This window comes from Vidua chalybeata, chromosome 1, assembly GCF_026979565.1.
Source record: "Vidua chalybeata isolate OUT-0048 chromosome 1, bVidCha1 merged haplotype, whole genome shotgun sequence".
NCBI classification, from domain to species: domain Eukaryota; kingdom Metazoa; phylum Chordata; class Aves; order Passeriformes; family Viduidae; genus Vidua; species Vidua chalybeata.
In genome coordinates this window covers 10,203,176-10,220,522 of record NC_071530.1, presented here as the reverse complement: position 1 = coordinate 10,220,522, position 17,347 = coordinate 10,203,176, and the positions used below count along the sequence as shown (strand labels likewise).

Here is a 17,347-nt window from a genome sequence, read left to right as displayed (position 1 = left end):
GGGAGCCTTGAACACTCTGCTGAGTGTCTGCTGGGAGAAAAAAATCATCAAAGGGCACAAGCAGCTTCCACAGAACCCACGTTACTCCTTGCCAAAGGCTGTGTATCAATACTAGTCATTCTTCAGATCACAGGGCTATTAAACATCAAGGAAAAGCTTTTATTTACCTAAGCTTTCTGGTGTGTGTTGCAGCCTATGTTGATAGGCAAGTGTTGGAAAACAGAGATGTAAATGTCCAAGAGGCTCAAGGAGTATTACACTGTACAGTGTGTTTTATGAATACCCTGATTATAAGAAGTATTAGTTTGGTTTTGACCTCTATAGTTAAATAATCACATGCTTAAAAGAACTGTGTTGTTTTAACTAGATGGTCCTTGTTGTATGGAGAGGAGGGTATATCTTCCTTCCCCCTCCAGAATTAAAAGCCAGGTAGCTGGTAAAATATCTGAAATCATCTGGAATTTCCCATATATTACTAAAATAAATTGAATCTTGAGCTGCTGATATTTATGATGTCTCCAGCCTTTACCATCCTCTCTTAATAATTTCCTAATCAGTTTTTCCAAGTCTAGACATTGCATCCTGTTTTCTGTTATTCACTGTCGTCTGATTAATTTGGGGAAATAGCATTCCCTCCCTTCAGAATTAGCATGCCCATCATTTCCTATGTGCTAATGTTGAGATGACAAGCAAGTATGTGCTTCTTCAGCTATTAGAGTGTCATCTGGCCATCTGGCCTCCAGGAAAAATGGAAATTGTACTGATACCTTAGCCTCTGTTCTGCTGCTCCTCTTGAATCATATCACCTGTATAATACACTTAAGAACTTCTGTTTTGCATTAAACCTGCCCATTTGAGGCCTTTGTTACATTTTGACTTCTTTTTAGGCAAGGGGACTGGACCTTTCACGTGTACGGACATGTGTAGTAGTGGCTGAAGAACGACCTCGGATAGCTCTTACTCAGTCATTTTCAAAGTTATTTAAAGACCTGGGTCTCCATCCACGGGCTGTCAGCACATCACTTGGCTGTAGAGTAAACCTGGCAATATGCTTGCAGGTAAGATTTTTCACTCCTTAAGTCTAAAGTTGTTTTAAGGAAATGGTTTTCAGTAAGAAGCATTCATTGTATTTCCTTTGGCTGTTTGGTCATAGAGATACTAAGAAAATGCATGTAGTACTTAATGTTCTTGCATACACAGGTAGTAAATTTCTGTTACTTTGTCAACAATTCATTCCTCTCATGTTGCAATCATAGCATTTATTCTGCCCATGAATACAGCAATTAGAAAAGCACCTGACAGTGACAGAACGTGTACTCTGTACTCCAGAGCCAGTATGTAATCATGTCATGTAAACGACAGTTTCCAAGTGTTTACTTCAGTGTGTTACAAAATGGATTCCTTCTGTTCATAAAATACTTCCAACCATTACCTGTTTAACTAGGTAGATATTTTCTGCACACAAGGAAAATTATTTTGCTATATCTCTTCTGTTTTGATCCTCTAATCAGAAGAAAAGTCCCAAGGATAATACAGGATGTAATGTGCATTCTCCAGGAATCTTTACTGAGTTGTGATTTTAATGACTGATGGAACACTGTAGCTATCTGGTCTGAATTTCTGAATAGCATCTAGTTTTTCAACCAGTGATAACTGCACCAAGCAAATTAGGTTGATCTAGAGTATAGTATTTTATCTTTGAGGACTTCATGTGATGAAAGTTAACTTGCCTTTTTTTAGGATGTTACATTTTTAATTAATTTCACCTTATTTCCAGTTTAAAATCATCTGGCATTAAATCCAGACATTTTTTATTCTAGAATAAGAATCTTATTTCTGTCATGCATCTAATACACATCTTAATTTTGATAAATAGATAAAGAATCTTAATACATGCTTTCCTGATCTCTGTCTCATTTTTGTGACTCTTGATCTCTTTCCGTCCTTCCAAATCTGGTTTCAGAGTTGCACATATTATTCCTGTAATAATACCATAGGTGTCCAACTCAGATGTAATATGTTTTCTAATTTAATAACCTTTTTAATACTAAAAGAATAATCTTCTGCATCAGCAGCTGCTCTGGCTGGGAAGTTCCATATCCATTTGGTCATGTGCCATGTCTCTAACCTCTTCAAAGTCACTGTGTCCTCAGTAGGAGTTGCCTGTACTCTGTGGTCCATCTTGCATTTCAAACCTGGCAGCTGCCCCTGGTTTATGTGAAGGATTTCTCATGAAGATCACATGGGTATCTGCTTTGGTGTGGAAGTCAGAGCAAATCTTCTCAGTGACACTGCAAATAAGAATCTGCTATTCCTTTTCTGACTGTAAATGTAAATATTTTTTAATACAGAAAACTGACAAATTGAGGTTATGGGTTCAGCACAGAGCAGTATGTCTGTGCCTGCTTTAGCCTCTTGCCCTTTGCAATGTTACCAGGATATGAATACAAGGAGGTGTGCCACAGTACTGCTTGCTTTCTCTCTTTCTGCAGCAGAGGATCCCTACATCCCTAGGGTGTCTTTAGTTATTACTGTCAATCATTTGACAAGGCAAAGCTGAGCAGGGTTAAAAGTCATTCTGTTGCCCAGAGGTGGAGTTGTTTGGCTTGCCATTCTGTAATTGCTGCCATAAATATTCTCCAGGAATAAAAAAGTTTTAGAAAGGAGGGGAATCAGGGAAGAGATGACATACCTTCATTGGAAACAGATCAGGATGGGGTCTGTCAGCTCTCCCAGCAGCTGTGGTGGAGCTGGTTCTGAAAGACAGCACAACTCCTCTGGCTTCTGGTCCTTGGAGAGACCAGACATGAAGGATACTTTAGATTACAAGGGCAAATTTTTAGCTGCAGAAGTTTGCTTGCCACTAATTAAAATCTCCATTTTAGACAAGCACCAACTTCTGGATGGTTCATGGTGGTTGCTTCACTGATAAGTCCTTAATTCAGGACAAATAATAAAATCAGGGGAGAACACTAAGGAGCAGTAAGCCAGGTGCAATATCAAAGTGTGGCCTGTTGGAAGTAATATTGTGCTTGTTCTGCCTGGAATTTAATGTTTTTCATAGCACCCTGTGTGGAGCTCTTTTTTATTTGTGACTGAACAGTGTTGGGAGCACACCAGTGGCTGGGCTCATGCTGACCAGTCCTGCACAGCATCAGGGCTGTCCCCATTTCTCTCTGTGTCCCCTGCACCATCACCCCACTGCCCTCCAGCAAGCAGGCTGGAGGAGAAAGAAGCTGGGAAGGGGCATAGCCAAGAAATCTGCCCCAGCTGACCTGGAATATCCCATACCACATAATGTCATGCTCAGCATTAAAGAAAAAGGGTGGTTGGTCTTCCAGAGCAGCCTTCGCTCAGAGACTGCCTGGGCATCATTCTGTTCAAAGGGGGTGATGAATGATTGCTTTTGCTTCACTTGGGTTTTTCTCTTTCCTTCTCTCATTAAACTGTCTTCATCTTGACCTGTGCATTTTCTCACTTTTGCTCTTCCTATGCTTTCCCTGTCCCAGAGGGAGTTGGGTGAGTCCTGAGCTGCTGACTGGGTCAACCCACTGCAAACATGCAGGAAAGCTGGCTACACTCAGAGAAAGAAGTTAGGCTGGATTATGGCTTGACTATGTATATCTGCCTTTTGATTGTGCTAACTCCTTAGCTGAAGATTCTTTACAGAAATTCTTGAAGAAGTCATTGAATCAAACTGTAAAAGTGGCTAAATCTCTGAAGGAATATTGTTAATAATAGTGCCTATGGATTTAGGAACAGCACAGAATGAGAGCCTTGAGTGAGATGGTTAAACAGCCTGCCTGATTGTATAGCTTAATATCAGGCTTTGTTGAGTTCTACTAAGATGTGGCATCTCAGTCCATAGGACAAACTAAAAGCCAAACACTGTCTGGAGAGTGATGTGGCTGGAATGGAGAAAAGCCACTTCAGGACAGGCTATATGTAGCAACAGAGCAATTCTGCTCCCAAGCAGAATTGTTTTTGAAGCATTTGAGCTGAGGCTTGTTTGGCAAGTTTTAGAGGTGTTTGAAAAATTACTAAAGGTTTTACTTGCAATTGTCACCACAAAACATGTCATTTTGGTGGAGGCTACAAAGATAGAGACTTACGTGTTTTGAAGCATCTGGCAGTAGACATTGCCAGGGACTGGATACTGAATTAGATTGAATGCTCTTTCCAAATTGTCTGGAACTTTATGGCTAGTGGTATTCCAGAATAGCTTGTGGGCTATTCTGTTTTCTCAGCTGAGAAACAAATTAAATTTTAATCCCTCTTCTTCAGTATTCCTGCAATTAGCATTGTCTCCAATATGTTCCAGAAATGGGTTATGATTTCTGGATTCTTCACACTGCATAAAACTACTTCTCAAGATATCTGAGTCAATAGCATCTGCCTTTGCTTTTTTTCTTCCAAGTTATGTCATCTATGAGATCAGCACGTGGTTCCATTATTCACAGGGATAATGGTGATCCAGTCTGGTCTGCAGTGCTTCTAAAATATGTTTCTAAACAAAATATGTTTCTAAACAAAATATGTTTCTAAACAAAATATGTTTCTAAAATATGCTTCTACTAATCACCTTACTAAACATATCTCAGGATTCAGCTACTGACCCTTATCCAGGTTTCTTTGTGGGCTACCTCTAATACAACTTGGATATTATCTTTGATACCTTCTTGATTTCCAATTTTGTGGACAAATCTAAGACTCAAATGTTTAAAGGGAAAGGTTTCATGATTCTTCCAGAAAGCTTTTACAGTTCACCTCTCCAAAAAGAAGAGGAGGAAGTTGTATATGTACCTGTACCTGTGGGTGTATCTATGTGTGTGTGATTCTGTGTGTCTGTGTGTGTATAGAAGAATTTAACTTTTTATTAAAAATTACCTTGAAAAAGAAATCATTGTGATAATCTCTTTGGTACAAAATAATCTTAGTCTACCAAATTATCTTAATTTCCGGGCTGTGATAACTGACAGACTAATGAATTGTCATTTGTATTCATTTCCTTTCAAACTGAGAGCAAATTTAGTATGTTTCCTTTGATGTAGTCATTGCAGACTAGATTTCTAGAGATGTGCTTTTGAAAATAAATAATTCTCTCCATCTTTAGGCACTTAAATGCTATTAATATCTGACCTTTTATGGCTGTATAGTCACAGATAATGGCCTAGGGATTAGTGAGATGAAAAGATTGAATCTCACATATTTTAATTCTCATTAACTAGCCTCAGCATTTGAGAGAGAGAGAGAGAGAAATAGATATGAAAAGTAGCTGGTTTCTTACAACAGCACAGATGGTTCTCTAGGATTTTAGCTGATTTCCATTTAAACACTTGGAATAAATATTTTCATTTTATTCAACCTGCTATTCAATTTCAGTTGAGGGAAAACTTCTAGAAGTTGTTAATTTTCCTTAGTTAACCCTGAAAATGTGCTAACAAATCTGTCCAAGCTAAGGAGAGCAGGATTCGTCTTGCTGCTTTTCTATCTCCTCTAACTGAGACTGCAAGGTTAAGTGAGTTATCCCACATCCATCAATAGTCAGTGGAATCACAGAAATATTTCAAGAGACATTTCAGGTGCCCATCTGGGGATGGGATCCATCACCATCAGGAGATCCTTCCTACCTTATACTGCACACTTTCTTCTCTAATGGCTGAAGTTACATGAAATGGACCCTTTCCTCACTGTCTAGCAAAGGAATCTTTGTTACTCAGTTTAGGGCATAAAGTTAATATTTCTTTTTACTTAGTGATAGATCACACTCCCTGAGGATCTTCCATATTAAAAGTAATAAAGGGTAGGTCTGCAAAGAGTGCCACAGGAGACCATGCACTGTGTCAGAGGTATGATTCACACTTAGCAATGTACTACAGCTCAGGGTGAGCCCCCTCGGATTCTGTTTTCCCACCTTTGCTGTGAGTCATGCCATGAAGTTCTTTTCACAGCTCCAGCTGCTGTGCTTGCGTAGGTGACATTGCCAAGTGCCCACCAAAAATTCCTTTTCTGAGCATTGCTGGAACAGAAGCAGACTTGGAGTAAACACTGAGGCCACATCCTTAGGCAGTTAAATAAAACCCAAAAAAACAGTTACTTTTAAATTCTTATGATTTTTGATAGCCTAGTTCCTGTTTTTTTAACTCTGGAGAGGGAAGTAGGGGAGAACATGCAGCTTGACCTTTAACTTGAGTGGAGATTAGGTTTGCACTGAGTCCTGGCATGTGGTCAGCCTTACAGCTGACTTTTTGGGGTGGTGCTTCAAGCAGTTCTGACCTGCAGTGTTTTCCCAGAGAATAAAAGCCTCGTCTATTGCTGAGATTTGCTCAGATGGATGGTTCACCAGTGGCAGCCTGTGCATGGGCAGAGATTTATTTAATCCAAGAGATGTGACTTACGATAGGCCCATTTTCAGACAGAAAATTCTGCATGTCCCATTATGTTTTCTTGAACACTACCAGGCATATCCTAAGTAAATATCAGATACTCCAGAAGTTGTGCTGTTTTTTTTCCTGTTACCAGCATAACAGATGCTCTCTATCTCTGTCTCTCAAAATAAATGTGCACAGACAAATTGAGTCAGTCATTCTGGTCTTGGCTTAGACTCTGCTTCCTTTGAAATACTTTTCAGAGTATTTCAGCTGCAACTGGCCACAGAAGGACATTGCTGATAATTCAGCTGCTGTTTCTCAAGCCGTTCCATAGTTAAAAGCCATATGAGACTCTGGTACTCTCAAAGTCCTTTCTGCACCTGCAGTATAGTCACAGGCAATTAATTATATAACTGCTGGATTTCAGTAATTCTCCTGCTTTCTTGCAGTTTCACTGCAGTGTTCAGCCTGGATTATTAATAATACCATTTTGGGGCATCAGTGATCCATCATATTTTTGTTAAATGTTTCATCTTCCTTTGCATCCAAAATAGACCTGTCTTAAGGTGCTGCTGTGGCAGCTTCCTGCAGTCTTTAACTCTGCTGGCATTCAGAAGTCTGGTGAGAGGAATGTGGGATGCCAGGGCTTTCAGAGCTGCTTGTTTTCACAAGTCATAGGGCAAATCCCACAGCAGCCATCTGGTGTTAGATACTCCACGTGATAGTAGTGCCTTAGGACTAGTCACCACTGAGGATTTTTTATCTCTTTGCTGAGTTATCAGTCATGGGGGAGAGCTGATGGATTTTTATCAACTTTACATTTTACTGTTCTTTGTACATATTACACTGTTTACCATAACAAATAGGAATGAAGACTTCTTGGGCTCTGAAGTTACTCCATTTCTTTATGAACTTCCAGTAGTTAGATTATGCACCAAGCCTTGATTTTATTTCGCTTTAGGATCAGGTTAATCTGTATGCAAGAAGGTGTAAGTATCTTTCTCTGTTGTATACTAAATATTTTTTTTTTCCAAAATTAAAGTTCACTTTTGATTTCCAGAGGACATTACTTGCAAACTTCTGTTAAATGGCAGACCTGAATTCTCAATTGAATAAAGTGCATTAAAATAGGAGGGCCATAATGTTTAATGACTTCAAACCAAACCAAACCAAACCAAACCAAACCAAACCAAACCAAACAAACAAACAAAAAAAAATCAGTATGCTAGACACGTGTTTTCCACTAACAACATTGTCTGTAGTGTCCTAAAACCATTTAAATCTGTTTGTCCAAGGTTAGCAGTCTACAGCTGTCTCTTCTGTTGCTCTACTAAAATGTTGACACCTCATTTTTTACTTTTTTTAACCTTTAATGGTATAATGGTTAATTTGTAAAATTCCTGTATTTGACATTGTTTTTCTTTTTATTTTACTCCCTGCTTTTTGCATTCTCCTCTTTTGTTTCTCCCACCCTTCATTCCCATTTTTTATTATTATTTTTGTCTTGTGTTACCTTCTTTCCTTCTCTCCCTCATCCCTGCTATTCCTGCTGCTATAGCCTCACAGGCTGGGGAAGCTGGCCGAGCAGGTAGGGGATTTTCATGTTCCCTCAATACCCACCTATCAGCTTCCAACAGTGGGACAGACTAGAAATTGAGTATGGAGATTTGAGGATTTTCAGATCCTTCTATAAAATTATAAATAAGTCCAGTATAGCTTTATCTGGATGCAGGTTTCATCAAACATTAGATGTCCGCTGTAATTATTTCATTCATGCTGAAAATAATAAATGCCATAGTGATCGTCTTTGATTTTCAAACTTGACTGTTTCCATTATTTTACAAATCAAATCAGCTTTAGTTTTATTTTTAAAGATAACCAATTTTTCCTTGGTTTTGTTTTTTTCTTTTCAACATTTTCTATATTTCAAATAAGTTCTCCACTCAGCACTAGTCTGTTACACTGCTGAGTTTAGCAGTAGACTGAAAATCGTGTCGTTAATAGCTAGAGAGGATATTGTACCTTGTATTGTGTATAACAAGCTAAAGAGGCTAACATGCATGTGCAGCTCTATTACTGCTGTTCTCCTCTGGTGGTGGGTGATGATCAGTACCTGTCCAGTAAGTATCAATTGGTAGTGGTAACACTTCTCCCTCATAGATACAAAAACTGGCTATTTGTGAGTCTGGGTTGCAACTTTTAGTGCTCAAAAAACTGTGGAACAATCAGCCAACGTTGCAGAAATGTAAAATTTAGCCCTAGACATTCCTAATGTGAAGAATTATACTCTACAATGCATCTCAAATGGGACAGAAATCACTAGGAGTTCATGTTGCCTGCTGGTTTAAGTAGTAGACATCTAAATAACTGCTAAAGGAGTTTGTGCATCTGGAGTTTACCAGGTTTAGGAGAATTCCTCTGCTGAAAAGAAAATTTCCAACGTGCCAGTGTTCCAGAATGAAGTTGTGCTTTTCTTCTAGCTTTGTGCTTAGCAGTAGCATGAGGTCTGCAGCGGAGAAGAGAGCCCTAGCCTGGAGCATTGAGAATTCACATGATGTTCAGTGGTGATGAGTTTGAAGTTTTGGATAAGGGCAGATCATAGCAGGCTGCAAAACTGCAGAAAAGCTGTGGGTGGAAAGGCCTAAAGACTGCATCATCTCTGCATGAAAGGAAACTAAAATTAGTCTGACTCTTTTCAAGTAACTAAATATTGTGACATAAAGCAAGAGTTTAAATTATGCAGTGGAAGACTGAAAAGGATCAGAATAATTGCTTAACAGACCTTCAGTCCAGATTGGTTCATGTCATGCGTGCTACCTTTACTATCTTTAGCTTCAAGTATATTCTCTGTTGCATGTATGGAAGACTCTCAGTAAACCATGCTTCACATTCCTGACCATGTGCTTCTGCCATTAAACTGTGTCTCCTCAGCAATTTCCGCCTTCCTTTATATGGCAAAATGTGTTTAACATTTTTGTATGTATCCATGTGCTGATTACTTGGCCTTTTGTAGCAAATAAAACCTCTGTTGACATGTGTTGGTTAAGTAGTCTGACTGCTTGATGTTTTTCTGAACTCCCAAGGTGACAAGTACCTGATGGTAGGTATTTTTCCAGTGCTTGTTCTGATTCTGTAAAGCTGAGCTTTGATTGATGAATACCTTAAATATAACTTGTCATTTGATTAGCATAATTAGCACTGAAATAAATGTTTGGTTATCTGGGGGTAAAACTCTTTTCTCCTCCCAGCCCTCATGTTCTGATTAGCTGATGTTGTTGTTTACAGGGAACATCTGGACCAGATCCCACCACAGTGTATGTTGATATGAGGGCACTGAGGCATGACAGGTCGGAACCACCTTTTTCTTTTTCTCTAATACACACAATTAACAGTTTCTAGCAAGTAAACTGCTTACAGCACACCCCACGGACCCTGGAAACCATTGCAATAATAAATAATTTGTGTTGACTCCTACCACCCAGCAGACACACACATTATAATGGTTAATTAATTTTACCATGGATAAAACTGAGGCATCTGACATCACTACAGCAACGAGTAACAAGATTCCTTGTCTTTATTGCCATCAGGATTTCATGACACTTGTATTCAGGTGGTGCAGCCTAGCCAGTCCCCACAAACTGGAGTCCTGTTGGGCCTTTTAGCTTCACAGAGGTGTTTCTCCTGGCTTGGCAGCTCTTTGCCTGCCAGGAGATCATGGTGGGGTTTGCTGCAATTCTTAATGCTGCAGGACTGTGAGGGGATGGATTATTTGCTTCAGCCACTATGAGCAACCACATTCTGTAATTCTGGGTATTTTTCAGTTCCATCTTGAGTGTTAGATATGTATACAAGGAGTGAGAGATAAAATTTATCATTTAGTGGTTGGAGGCAAGCTTGAGATCTCAGGTGTTGTTTTAAAAAATACCCATGCACATATATTTCATGAGTCATGACATACTCACTTGTCATGAGTCTCTTTACAGAACTGTAACAAACCAAGACGTTTTCTATGACCTGTGGAAAAGGTGAACATTTAATTAACAGTCCTGGTTCCCTTATAAAAATCATTATCCAAATAGGGAGTTTCTTTGTTGTTTTCCTTTCATCCTTCTTAAAAATGTAACAGAGAATTTGCCCCCCAACTTTGGCTCTATCAAAGTGACCAGTTCAGTTTGCAAAGTACAAACCTCAGGGCACTGCAGGCCCAAATTACCACTGGGTAGTTAGGTCAGAGAGACATGTAGGTATTTTCTTGTTGCACATGGAGTTTGGCAGGTAGAAGAAAGGAGCTGCAAGATGTTGACTCATGATTTCTTTATTCCTTTTGCACACAATGATTCCAATAATAACACTTAGGTTTGATCTGTCCTTTGGGACACTACTGTCTGCATTACCCAGCCACAGAAATTTGGTGTTCCTGGCCCAGCAAGTGCAGTAGTGTAGAGACAGAGTCCATGGTCATACTGAACCCAGAAAAAAAAAAAAAAAGGCCTTTTCTGTAGGAAGAGAATGTAATGTTCACAGTCAGTAAAAATTACAAATAATAAAAAAAAATATGTTTAGAGAGAGGAATTAAGATTTACTCTTCATGAAAGTTGTATAAACCAGGGGCATACTGTTTCCCTGCCTTAGCATGTCATTGAGAAGTAGGCATCATTACCAAGATCAGGCTTTGCAGTGTGTCAATTTATATTTAGTGACTAGTTCTACAGAACATGAAAGATGGTCTTTAGAGCTGGTTCTCTTAGAGTGGTAATGCAGATTTTAATTTGATGGTTTAAGGTTGTGCCTCATTTACCCAGTCCTGCAGAATTTGGAATTAGATTAGTGAGTCATAAATTAAGGGAGTAAACAACTCTATTTGACAAAGTCTCCTCACACTTGCTGTTTCTAACCATTTTAGTGGAACTGAATGTCCCTATTACTTAGCATTATCTGAAAGATCCCTGTAAATATCTGTGAGACCATAGAGTAGGAACCCACAGAGTCTTGGCAGGCCAGCCAGTCCCCCAACAATATGAACATTTTACACTGTACACTTAATGTGAGGAAAGGTTTTTCATAATTTATACTTTAGAAGATATTTTTTGGGATCTGAAACAGACTGACTATTTTTTTTCCTTGGCATGATAACACACTCTAGTTGCTTCAAAAAACAGCTGTAGTTCATCTCTCTGAGATTATTCAAATCCTGTTCACATCCATAAAAATTAATAATCAGTTTCAATACAACTATTTCAAGCTCATCTGGTAATTACGTGCTTGCACACTTTACAGCTTATGAAAATGTCATTTTCTTGTAGGCATTTAGGTCAAAATACTTGTGCTAGGTAGAATCTGTGTAGAGATCTAGGGGTGGTTGTTCAACCTAACTAGATGTTTCTTTCCTCGCAGCTCCCCCTGGATTTGGAGGGTTTGCTTCTTAGGTCAGGGTGGAAGGTTTCAAGCACCTTTTTGTGTGTGTCCCTGAGTGGTTTTGAGCTAACAGCTTAGGTTTAGCTGCTGGAACTCTGGCCATAGTAGTGGGCTCACCTGGAGGTTCAGGAAACTTGTATCAAAGGATGATACACTGACCACTTGGTCAGTGACTGGCATCAGTTCTGACACTGGAAGAAGGTTTGACTGCCTGGCTGTGAGCATCTAGTGCAGTTCTAGGTGCTCCAGCTTCTCAAGTAGCATCTCACATGGAGTCACGTTGTGTTTGTAAGTTCTCAGGCACCCTGAGCTGTCTCAAATGGCATTAGACACCTATTTTTGGAATCTGAGTAACACAAAAAGCAAGAATATACAGCTCTGGCTTGCTGGTGGTGACAGGATATCAGTATCATTGTACTTGATATTTTACTGATTTTCTACAAATCAGGATGTCCTTAGGGTGGCCTGAGAAAAGAGTGAGCAAAGACAGGCAAGTCCCACAGATACTTTTAATAAAAACCAGAAGACTCCTGAGTTATCTACCAGGTGGGTGATGTGCCCCTGCAGTGCAGAGCAGTGCAGTTTACAGACACCACAGAGGTTAACTCGGGTCCAAAGGACAGAGTAGGTGGATTAATGCTTCCCAGCACAGCACAGAGGCTCCTGGCTGCTGCCTCCCTGTGCAGCTCAGGCCATGGCCACATGCCCAGGGCATCCCCAGGGAGGGACGGGCAGCAGAGCTCCAGGCAGGAGCACCCGCTCAGCTCCTTGCTGCATTTCTCTGCCTCTGGGAAAGCCATTTCATTCCCCTTCCCCCACAAAAAAAGGAAAATAAATTGAATAAATATATACATACTCTTGTCCTGCTTCTAAAGACCTGGTTGTCAGACTGTTCCATCATATTTTTAACTGGTCATGCACTCCTCAGAAAGCTTTTCAGGTGGTTAAGCACAAGGTGCCTAAATATGCTAAAAGCTGAGAAGTGCTTGGAAGATAAAAAAGGGAGAGAGTGAGAGAGAGAGCCTTTTCTCATCATGCCAAAATACCATATACTTGAAAGATGGTGGCTTTTGCAATTTTGCATCCTTTGGTACCAGTAAATATGTAAATTTGAAGCCCAAGCATCCCTTGTGTCTGGAATGTTCTAAAACAATACGTACTTGTGTTTATAAAATGTCCAGCAAAAACCACAATTCTGATATTAAAATAAAAATTTCACAGCTTCTTCATCCTTAACAGCAGCTTAGTTTTTGGCAGAAAAAATATTTATTGGCAAAACAAGCCATTTCATCAATCTGAGAATAAATAAAAATAAATCTTTCTTTCCCATGAACAGGGCAAAAATATTTTCAAGTGTTCTGCAGCAGGTCAGGCTGGATTCTCAAATGTTTCAATATATTTGTAAACATCCTAAACCATACTTTTTAGACTCATTCAAAGCTGTTTTCAAAATGTTACTCTTTTAATCTGATAATACATATTTTGAAATTACCTTGAATTTGAAACTAGCAGGTATGAATTAGAAATAAAATTACATTAAAAATATTGACATATTTTGACTGCTTTGAATTGTTTCTCAAATGTTTAATGTAGGAATTTCTTTTCCTGGGTATCTGTATCTTTCATATTCTAAATGTCTTACAGAGAATTTCGTCAGAAATTTTAAATAGTGAGCTGAAGGATCCATCTGGTGACAGCTGAGAGGCATCATTGATCTTCTCCTAAAGTTGAAACTTCATGCAAATCCTGTAAAGATAAACATCCCCTTACATCTTAATATTCTTTTCTATATCAAAACCTTATCCATTAAAAAAAAAAAGTGAAAACCTCTGTTCTGCCTTAAGTGGGGCCAGGAAAGATCTACTTCGATATTGAAGTTTATTTTTAAAAGGATAAGAAAAGTAAAAGGAAACATATTCATTGCAATCTGTCTACCCTCAAAAGCAGATAAAAATGTCACCAGTCTTCTTGTTCAATGACAACTTATGAGCTTTGATGTAGTGGAGACTTAGACTCCCAGGGGGAGAGAGCCACTAACCAAGTCACAAATGTATTGATGAAGATTTAGATACCATTTTGCATGCATTTTCATAGACAGTTCCCCATTATTTTGACTACAAATTGCATTTAAAGTGTTTATTGAACTGCATTGACATTTTGCATCAAACTGGGCAAGAATGAAGACTTTCAGCCAGTGCTGGTAAACACTGTTTTCTTTTTTTATTTGATGCCATCTCTAGTTTCACACATCCTTTCCCATCATGTCCTTCTTATCCTGTCTCCAAACTTCAGTATACCCTGTGGTGAAATAATAGGTGCATTAAATGATCTTTTAAATTATTCAGTTTCATCTAGTTAAGTCTGTAGGGTAATAAAGATGAAAAAATTAATTTATTAAACTCTTTTGTGGTTTAGCTCCTTTTGAGCTACATGTAATGGTGAGCTGCTGGGATAGACAGACATGGTGAGGCAGCTGGCACCAAAGAGGGACTCAAATCCAGGTGCGGGATATTGCCAAACAGACCAGAAGTACAAAGATCTATGTGGGTTCCAGTTATTACCCTCTTTATTAAACAAGCAGTCTGTGGAGCTGTACAAAATAGGTGTCTTTTCCCATGTGGCCACTGACATCTTCGGAGAGCGATGCAAATTAATGTAGCTCTTTAAAAAAATTACCTTGTATATACTTAGTCTGTCATTAGCAGACTCCATTTCTTAGGAGGTTATTTGTGTGTTGTACTACCAATAATTAGCAAGTCTTACTTTTTGTTTTGGATTCCAAGAGCATTCAGAGTTCTCTGAACTTCCTTCAGACTTGCTCAGACATTGTCTTCCTGACAAACGTGTTTTCAGAATAGAAATTCTGAATCTCATTTCTCAAGAAAAAAAGGGAACACTTGTAGCATTTCAAAGAAATGAGAAAACAGTTACTTAGGATTTATTTTTATAGATTACTTATACACTGAGCCCAGTCTGAAATCCAGGCTCTGTCGAAAGGAATCAGTAAAGGCTTTGGCTTCATTTTAATATATTCCAGCATTTCAGACTTCATGCAGGAGCAGAAAAATAGCCTTTTATTATGGCTGTCGATTGTTTATTCTTCTCTGCATTTTACTGAAACTTTCAGGTTATGTATACATTGTTTGGGGTAATACCAAACAGCAAAGCCACAGGAGTTTTTTTCCCTTATTCTCAAACACTTCTCCATCTACCTTGAAAAATACTTTTATTAAAGGGTTACCACACAAAAGAACTCCTTAGCTGAGTTTTTAGCTGAGCTGTAGCCCCAGCAGTGCTCTGTAGCAGTCATAGTGTGGAGTGGAACCATTTTATATTCACACAGGAGGGAGAACACACACGGGGAGGTGTGTCAGGAGACTTGCTAATAGCAAGTGACAGTGAAATAGTTACCTTTTGTACAAATTCAATTGATTAAACGTATTTGAAAGCCATTGGCCAATGGTAGCAAAAGAGAAGCTTGGAGGAGTACTCCCTTGGTGCTGGGGGGAGCAGGGCTTTTCCAGCTCCTGCAATGGGTAACAGCATACAGAGCCCACTCACAGGTTAGAGAAAATCAAAGTCCTCAGCTGTTCACTGTGTGGGGTCCAAAGGGGTGGTTAAAATCCATCACTACCCTCTGTGACACCCAGCCAGCATTTCCCTTGCAGTGAGATTCTGTAGGCAGAGGGGCATGGGTTGTTTTGAGGGGTAAAGTTCCACCTACTTGGTGAACTGTTCAAAACAGACCTCCCATGTCATTGTCCTCAGAGTGCTTTGGACACAATAAGCTCATTTTGCCAATGGAATTGTCAAGTGCTACCTCCAGCAGTGCCAGTCCTGTCACCCTGAGCTTCAGGGATATTCACATATGGGTGGCTCCAATTCCAAGTTCCACACATCACCCATAATTTTTTATAATTGTCTGTTGCTTTAGCTGTTTGGAATTTTTTTCTGTTATCACAGAAATAGTTTTTTCATGAAAGTGAAAAGATTTTCACCCCTATGGAGTCAGTAGAAGTAACTCAGCTGAGAGAAGGGCCTGAGGTCTTTAAAATAAAACCTGAGTCCTTCAAAGATTTAAGTACAAAAAGAAATGATGCTGTTTGGTTTTGAGGAGTCTTTGTAGATCCGCCTGGCTTTTAGGCATTTTGCCTATTAACTTTCAGAATCTTATTTGTGAGTATAAGCTGTTTGTCATGGTACTGGCAAAACCCTCCTTCTTCTTCATGTTTTTCCTCAGAAGAAGATACAGCCTTGGCCTTTTAGCAGTATTGTGCTTTCTTTCTGCCTTGCAAACACTGCTGTCTCAAAAATCCCCTTGGTGTTGTTTCTGATCTATGGGAAACAAATCTCCCAGAAAGAAAAGTTAATTTGTGGTGATAAGCATCATGTGAACACTTTCAATTTTGGCTCAGAGAACTCCCAGTCTGTCTAGAAAGGAGGAAAGGTTCTCTCTTGCTGTTCTGATTGCATCAGGAGACCAACTTGTTTAATCTCCTTGCGCTGAATAGTCAGTGATTAGGAATAAAGCTGATGGTCTGGGAAACTGAAGAGGAGCAAATATTGTTGAAGAAATTGTACTGTTTACCCATGAGGATCCAGAGTTATAACCAAATTAGTAAATGTACCTTTTAAAGATGCCTCATGTTTCCAGGCATAGCACAAGTTCTGTGCAGGGCAGAAGAAAGGGAGAAATGTCCAAGGACTAAGGGGGGTGGAAGCCCTACAAAGTAACTTTTGTGCTTTCTAAGGCAAGATTACTTGTCACTGAAGTATTTCCTCCCTTGACGCAAGCCCATTTCTTCCTTGATAAAATCATCTTCAAGAGAAAAGCTTATCATTATTTTAGTGGAACAGGACAAGAGGAGTTGGCTCCAAATATGGTTTTTGAGAGAGGATGTGGTTTAGCATAGTTTAACTACAAATCAAGAAATTCCAGTTATATTTCGGTGGGTGGCTTAGGGGAAAGAGAATACTGTCCTGTGTACCAAGTAAGACAGAGACAAAGGGAAAACAAAAAGCTGTAGCTTTCCAGGAAGGTGGGCGTACTGCAGTTGTACAGTTATTGTGTTACTGTTTGCAAGTAGCATTTGCATGTCTTTCTTCCAGTATGAGTTTTTAGCTGAGCTGCGGTTTTTAGCTCAGCTAAAAACTCATACTGGAAGAGAAATAGATGGAAAATGGTTCCATTTTTGTTTTTACAAAGCAGTTTTGAGTGTAACTACAATTTCACTGAAATTATAAAATTTCAGTAAAAATATTGGGGATTTCACTGCTTATTAGATTTCCAACTTATTTAAATATACCAACATATTTATTCCTGAAGAGTTTCTGACACTGTTAAAAAAAAAAGGATTTCCCATTTCCAAGTATGCTGATTTTCTTTGGTGTTACAGGTCCTTCTTTTTCGATCATGCTTCTCAGGGAAGCTGGAAATAGATAAAATAAGCTGGCTGCTCAGATTTCTGAGGAAGATTTATTTGAAGATCTTAATGGAATGCTAAACATTGATTCTTTAAATTGCCAAGTGATCAGCATAGGGTACATATGCAGTTTCA

The 17,347-nt window shown here is 39.1% G+C and overlaps 1 protein-coding gene across 1 annotated transcript in view; it reads left to right on the top strand.

Annotated features, from left to right (window-relative positions):
* DIP2C (disco interacting protein 2 homolog C) overlaps positions 1-17,347 on the top strand; it is a 307,235-nt gene that overhangs the window by 270,128 nt on the left and 19,760 nt on the right. Inside the window, exons 32-34 of the mRNA XM_053949813.1 lie at positions 888-1,058; positions 7,930-7,959; positions 9,657-9,718. Of these exons, the coding sequence (XP_053805788.1) occupies positions 888-1,058; positions 7,930-7,959; positions 9,657-9,718 (263 nt within the window). The remainder of the gene's footprint in view (positions 1-887; positions 1,059-7,929; positions 7,960-9,656; positions 9,719-17,347) is intronic.